Source organism: Apium graveolens, unplaced genomic scaffold (assembly GCF_009905375.1).
Source record: "Apium graveolens cultivar Ventura unplaced genomic scaffold, ASM990537v1 ctg8141, whole genome shotgun sequence".
In the NCBI taxonomy this organism is placed as follows: Eukaryota; Viridiplantae; Streptophyta; class Magnoliopsida; order Apiales; family Apiaceae; genus Apium; species Apium graveolens.
In genome coordinates this window covers 103,730-110,411 of record NW_027420921.1, presented here as the reverse complement: position 1 = coordinate 110,411, position 6,682 = coordinate 103,730, and the positions used below count along the sequence as shown (strand labels likewise).

Sequence of the window (6,682 nt, the reverse complement as noted above, 5' to 3'; positions counted from 1 at the left end):
CAGAAAAAACTGATATGGTACAAAATCATCATGGGACCGATATATGCGGATTGGGAGTGAGATTATTGATCAAGTGATGTAAAATTTTGAGAAAGTTATGGTGGAGGTAATATATAATATATACATAGATAGATAGATAGATAGGCCTTTACTTTGTGGGGAACCCACTTATATGAAAAACCGTGGAGAACCCTGATTCCATTATAGAATCTCATCACAAATATTAAATTTTATTTTAAAAAAATATGAAATTCAATGCTAGTATAGAATAATAATTAAATTTCAATATAATAAAAAATTTAACAATTAAAATTTAAAAAAATAATATTTTAAATTTGATTCTCTAGTGAAATATGTTGAATAAGTATGATTCTATTGTGATTCTACTATAGAATCACTTTAAAATTTTCATTAAATTTTAATAATTTTTTAAATAAAAAAATTATTTAACTTCGCTCTTTAACTTGGTAATTAAAATTGTAACTATATGAAAAAAATGAAAAAAATTATATATTATATATTTTTAATAATGGTCTCTACGGTTCTCTATATTAAATGGTTCTCCATGAACTGCTAACCGATATAAAATATATAATTTAATTATTTTCCTCTCAAGTTAATTCTTTTCCACCGGTAAATGGTTACAATTTGTTCACTGTCAAGTTTATTCTTTGCGGCTGAATTGGATGTTTATATTGGTAGTACTCATGTATAATTGCGTCTGTTTTAATATGTTCAGTTGTTTAATTGTTACGAATACCATCTTACATCTATTTGGTGTTATTATAGTTAGATGTATGTTGGTATGATTATCTCCTACATTGTTAAAATCTCGTTAAGATGTTAGTAATTATTAAGATATTGTACTTTAAAGATACTTTCTAGTTTCAAGAAAACGGATCAGGGAGTGCTAGTATGATTAGTGATGTAATGTTCACTGTCTTAGTTTCTACTTAGGAACAACAATTTTAATATTTTCTGTGTTAGACCGTGAGTGTGCTTGTTGTTGTGTTTTAATTGAATTTTAATTTTAGTTCCCGGAAATGAAAAGGTGTCAAAATTCAACATCGATCTAAAACTGTTAGAGCTGAATAGTTTATTAGCTGAGTTTCAAAAGTAATGTTTCCTTGATTAAATTGTCAAATTTATGAGAAAAATTGTATCGAATTTAACTTTTAGAACTTATTGATGTTTATAGTTCGGGCACTAGCCTTGTTAAACGAAAATAATATGTTCAAACTAATGTATAGAGTAGGATATTTTATGGATCCTGCTGATAATATCTTGTTTGGTTGGTATTAGTTCTTTATATTCAAAAATTGAAAAATAGATTTGGCATGTTGGAAACTATGTTCTTTTCCTTTAAGGCGGGTTTGCGTGTGGCTGCTAAATATATGCATGATTTTTAGTTCTTTTCTATTTTTGTTTAAGAGAAGAATCCTGATCTTGAAGTTACTGGGGAGGGTTAAAATTATAACTTGTAGATTTCTGGAAGTGACTTTGGCAGTTGTTTTAGATAGAATGGAGTTATGAATGTATGGAAGGCTATTTTTTATTTAATCCTTTTTGAATTATTCAGTTAATCAACTTTCTAAATATATACAACTTAGGGGTTCAAGTTTTTAGTATATTTGTTTTGAAATCTCTTTCATGTATATATATCTTGGCCGTTTAAGACGAGGATGTTTTATAAATTGACGGATAGATGGATTCCAGAGATACACACTTGCACCAGACATATCACATATAAATAATGCCATTACAACAACCAATAACATGAGGTCTGAAGAGAGTTCCGTAAAAATAGCGTGGCATTACAATGAGTCAATGTGCACAGGACAAGTGAAGGATAAATCTTGCAGCTCAAGAAATTGAACAGGATCTAATATATTGGTAATTTCGAGAATATTGCGGGAAGCGATGATACCATTATGAGCTGAATTTTATAAAATTAGGGTTCGAGATTATGGAGAGCCATGACTTGCAGACTAACTTGTGAAGGTCTGATATGAACCGTATACAATATATATATAGCTATGTGTTTATATAAACTGGAGAAAACAAAGATAACGCCGAACTTAGCTTTTATTACTACTAAGGTTACATTATATAGACTTAAACAACAAAGAATAATTGACTCCTACAAACTAGGATTTAAACAGAAAGTCATGAACAAACTACATCACTAACATATTTATTCTGCAGCACTCCTATATTATCTCCATGCTAGGTTGCCACGACTGCCAGTAGCTAAAGACTCGCACAAATACACCAACAGCTCTTTTGTTCAAATTAAATCGCAACGATTCCCCCTTAATTTGAACATGTCTGAGCACAATTGGTGACTCCAAGCAAATTCCTCATGAACTCAAACTTACAGCAACCAGTGGGTTAGTAAGTGAATCTGCACGTTGTTCTTCCGTTCTTACGTGCTTAACCTCGATCTCTCCATTCTCCACACACTCGCATATGTAGTGATACCCGATATCTATGTGTTTGCTACGACCATGGACTACCGGATTTTTAGCCAAATCAATCGCAGATTGATTATCAATGAACAAAGTAACTGACCAAAATTAATTTTTGCAATCCGAGACAACAGCCTTTTAACCAAATTGCCTGGCATGCTGCAGCAGTCGCATCCATGAACTCGGCTTCGCACGAAGAAAGTGCAACGCATCTTGTTTTTGAGACGCCCACATTATCAAACTATTATTTAGGTAGAACACCATGCCTCCTGTGCTTCTCTTATCTTCCACCTTGCCGGCCAGGTCACTATCCGAGTATCCAATCAACACCTCATTCTCCTTATTATGTAATACATCAGGCCTAAACTCGAGAGTCCCTTTCACATAATGAAGTATGCGTTTTGCTGTAGCTTGGTGTAGTATAGTAGGCCTTTCCATGAACCTGCTCACAATGCCCACCGCATATGCCCATTCTGGTATAGTATTGACGAGATATCTCAGGCCACCAATCATACGTTTGCAACTCAGTGGGATTTACTTCTGTACCACCCTCATCCTTGCTTATGACTTCCTTCAGGTTGCCTGACATAAACACTCTTCCCCTGATTTCACCATTCAAAAAGGCCGTTTAAACATCAAGGTGGTGCACCTCCCAATTACCCTTTGCAGCAAGAGCAAACAGTAGCCTTATTGTCTCGATACGAGTAACTGGTGCAAAAACTTCATCAAAATCAACGCCCTATTTCTGTACATATCCCTTGGCAACAATTCTGGCCTTATGCTTGACAATCTTCCCATTTGTATTCTCGCTTAATCTTGTAAATCCATTTCAGGTCAATGGGTTTACGTCCTGGAGGTAGTTCCGTTAGCTTCCAAGTCCCATTTCTTTCGACAACATCCACCTCAACTTTCATAGCTTCCATCCATTTAGTCCCCTTTGAAGCTTGAGTATATTTTGCAGGTTCATCTAAACCATCAAGTACAGCTCTTCGTCCTCCGAATTCAATAGGTTCACTTTCATTATAGATATCACTTAATTGCCCGTACTTTCGAGGCTCGACACTTGATTCTGAACTTGCAACAGAATCAGCAGATTCCGGTGACCTTTCTGTATCACTTCCAGAAATTGTGTCAGACACATCATCGAGTGTGGTATGGTCACTGTAGCCATCACCTTGGCTGGATGTTTCTTTGAGTGGAACTTGCTGTTCTTCTTCTCCATTTTCATTAAGCTCATTGGATGTCACCAAAGTATTCATCGCCACAGTAAATGATCCCAATTATGCATTGATCATATCTTTCGAGCTTTCTGACCAGTTCCATGCTTTCCCCTCCTCGAACACAACATCTCGACTTACACAAATAGTTTCCTTCTCTGGATCAGACATTTGAATGCTTTTGTGCCAGCTTCCTTTCCGAGATAGACCATTGTCTTACTTCTGGAGTCTAGTTTTTTAAATTTGCAGTTGGAACCTTTACATGAGCCACACAACCAAATACTCAGAGATGTTCAACATGGGGTTTTTTCCTTCGACCAAGCCTCATAGGGAGTAATTTCGGTTACAGCACGAGTCGGGAGTTTGTTGATTAAATATGTGGCATGACGGACGGCTTCCCCATAAATAATTGGGTAAATTCATTTCTTTCAACAAGCACCTCGCCATCTCAATCAAGGTTCTATTACGTCTCTCCACTACACCATTCTGCTGGGGAGAGTAGGGAGCTGAAAAAATGCCTGACAATTCCTGCTTCTTCACAATACTGAGTAAATTCCCTGGAAGTAAATTCCCCTCCAATGTCTTTTCTAAAAGTCACCATCCTTTTTTCTGGACTATCTTCAACTAAAACACGAAAACATTTAAACGCATTGAATGCCACACTCTTATTTTTCAAAAGATACGTCCACATTACTCTGCAATAATCATCAATTAAAACAAATATATATTTGTTACCTACTGGAGTACATGGCGTGATAGGTCCACACAGGGCACCGTGGACTAGCTCGAGTGTCTTTTTGTTTAAATTTTAGGCATTCCAAGTACCATATTTTGAGCACTCATAAGCTTCAAGGCCTTAAAATTAACATGGCTAAACGTGAGTGCCACAAACAATTTTCATTTTCATTCCTTGCTGCAAGACACATTGACTCACTGCTGTTTATGATGATCTTGTACATGCGATTCGGCGATCGCTTTACCTTCATCAATAGATCACCCTTGTCTTCGTGTACCCAAAGATTTTCAACTTTAATAATTATCCTGTACCCATTTTCCGAAAGCTGTCCAAGGCTAATAATATTACTCCGAAGTGTAGGAATATAATATACCTCATTCAGAACTCTGCTTTCTCTCCGTTCTTGCATTTCAGAATTATAGATCCTTTGCCCTTTATTTGAACCATCGATTCATCGCCAAATTTCACCTGTCCTGTTACCTTAGTGTCGATCTCTCTGAACTTTGAGAATTGTCCGGTCATGTGGTTACTGGCACCATTGTCCAAGTACCATATATTTGACTCTATCTCTTTCGTACCTTTGTGATTTAACCTGGGCATTACTTGCTCTTTATTGATCATTAGTGATCCATCTTTTCTTTCGTGCTTTCCACCATCAGTAGTGCAGGTTCGTCGTCTGGAATCTGTATCATATTAGCTTCCTCCTTAATTTCTTTATCTCGCCTGGGTTTCTTACATTCAACTGCATAATGACCATAGGCGCTGCAGTTGAAGCAGTGAACCTTACTTTTATCTCGAGCACCTCGATTGCATTCCTTACTTCTGTTCTTTTGTGAAGCATCAGCATTTACTTTATTTGAGCATATCATCCATTCATCTCTTGTGAGCAATAATTTTCTCTCATCTTCCCTTTCACATTCAATCCATTCCTCACTAGTCAACAATAATTTTCCTCCCCCTGTCTCGGTTTGTCCTTTAATTCTCTCCTCGTAAGCCTTCAGCGACCCCATGTTTCCTCCATTGTCATTGTACTGAGATCCCCGAACTGCTCTATAGTAGATGCGATTTATAAAAATTTAGAGGGTACCGCGTGTAGTAATTTCTTTACCACATAGCTTTCTGTCACTTCTTCTCCTAGTGCACGTATGTTTGTGACCAGGTTGTTCAACTTCGTGGAGAAGTCATCCACCGATTCTGAGTCTTTCATTGTCATGGACTCGAATTCTGCCTTGAGTGTTTGAGTTCTTGCAGTCTTGACTCTCTCCGCACCTTGGCAATATGTCCTAATTGCCTCCCATGCTTCCTTAGCTGTCTCCTTGTTCGCAAGAGAAAGAAGCACGTCTTCTGGTATACCCTAGTATATTGCTGCCAGAGCTGTTTTATCCATCTTATCATCAACCGTCATTGATTTAGGATTCTTAGGTGATATTGCATCCTAAACGCCATGAGCCTGCATATACACCTTCATTTTCATAGCCCATGCTGTATAATTAGCTCTTGTCAACATGGGATAGTTCAAGCCGATCATTCCATCTTTGTTCTTACCCGTCTCCATCGACTGTGCCTTAGGCATGTACTTGGGCATAAACAGATTTTATAGCTGTGTGTGTATATAAACTGGAGAAAACAAAGATAATGCTGAACTTAGCTTTTTATTACTACTAAGGTTACATTATATAGACTTAAACAACAAAGAATAATTGACTCCTACAAACTAGGATCTAAACAGAAAGTCCTGAACAAACTACATCACTAACATATTTATTCTGCAGCACTCCTACATTATCTCCATGCTGGGTTGCCACGACTGCCAGTAGCTAAAGACTCACACAAACACACCAACAGCTCTTTGTTCAAATTAAATCCCAACAACTTGCATCTAAGCAATGATTTCACCGGAAGTCTCGAAAGTATAACGGCGATAACATCTTCGGGTATATCTACGCTCACATTGCCCAATGAAGGCTTCAATTTGAAGTAATGTAGAATGGATTTGTTCCAGGTGACTCCAAACATAATGTGGTTATATATATACACAAATATTCGCGTACAGCTCGTGCACCGAACTGGACTTGAAGTAGAACTGGATTTTGATAATCCTAACTTGACGACAACTCATCTTACTCCCTCTGCCGTTTGTTTTTTTCACCAACAAAAATTTCAAGTTTATACAAATAAATTGATAATAATCAAAAATAATTTCATACACCCAACTCAATTTGGATTAGAAGGAAATACGACTAGGATATATATTTGAATAT

At 36.7% G+C, this 6,682-nt stretch overlaps 2 protein-coding genes across 2 annotated transcripts; both read right to left on the bottom strand.

Moving 5' to 3' along the window:
- Positions 1 to 2,606: 2,606 nt before the first annotated feature.
- Positions 2,607 to 2,981, bottom strand: LOC141704703 (secreted RxLR effector protein 161-like). Its single transcript, XM_074507893.1, has one exon. It carries the CDS (start codon positions 2,979 to 2,981, stop codon positions 2,607 to 2,609), a length of 375 nt encoding a protein of 124 aa, XP_074363994.1.
- A 2,060-nt stretch (positions 2,982 to 5,041) lies between these two features.
- On the bottom strand, positions 5,042 to 5,976 carry LOC141704702 (uncharacterized). Its single transcript, XM_074507892.1, has 3 exons — positions 5,884 to 5,976; positions 5,530 to 5,775; positions 5,042 to 5,452 (listed from the first exon to the last, which is right to left on the bottom strand). Exons 1-3 carry the CDS (start codon positions 5,974 to 5,976, stop codon positions 5,042 to 5,044), a joined length of 750 nt encoding a protein of 249 aa, XP_074363993.1.
- Between the last annotated feature and the right edge of the window lie 706 nt (positions 5,977 to 6,682).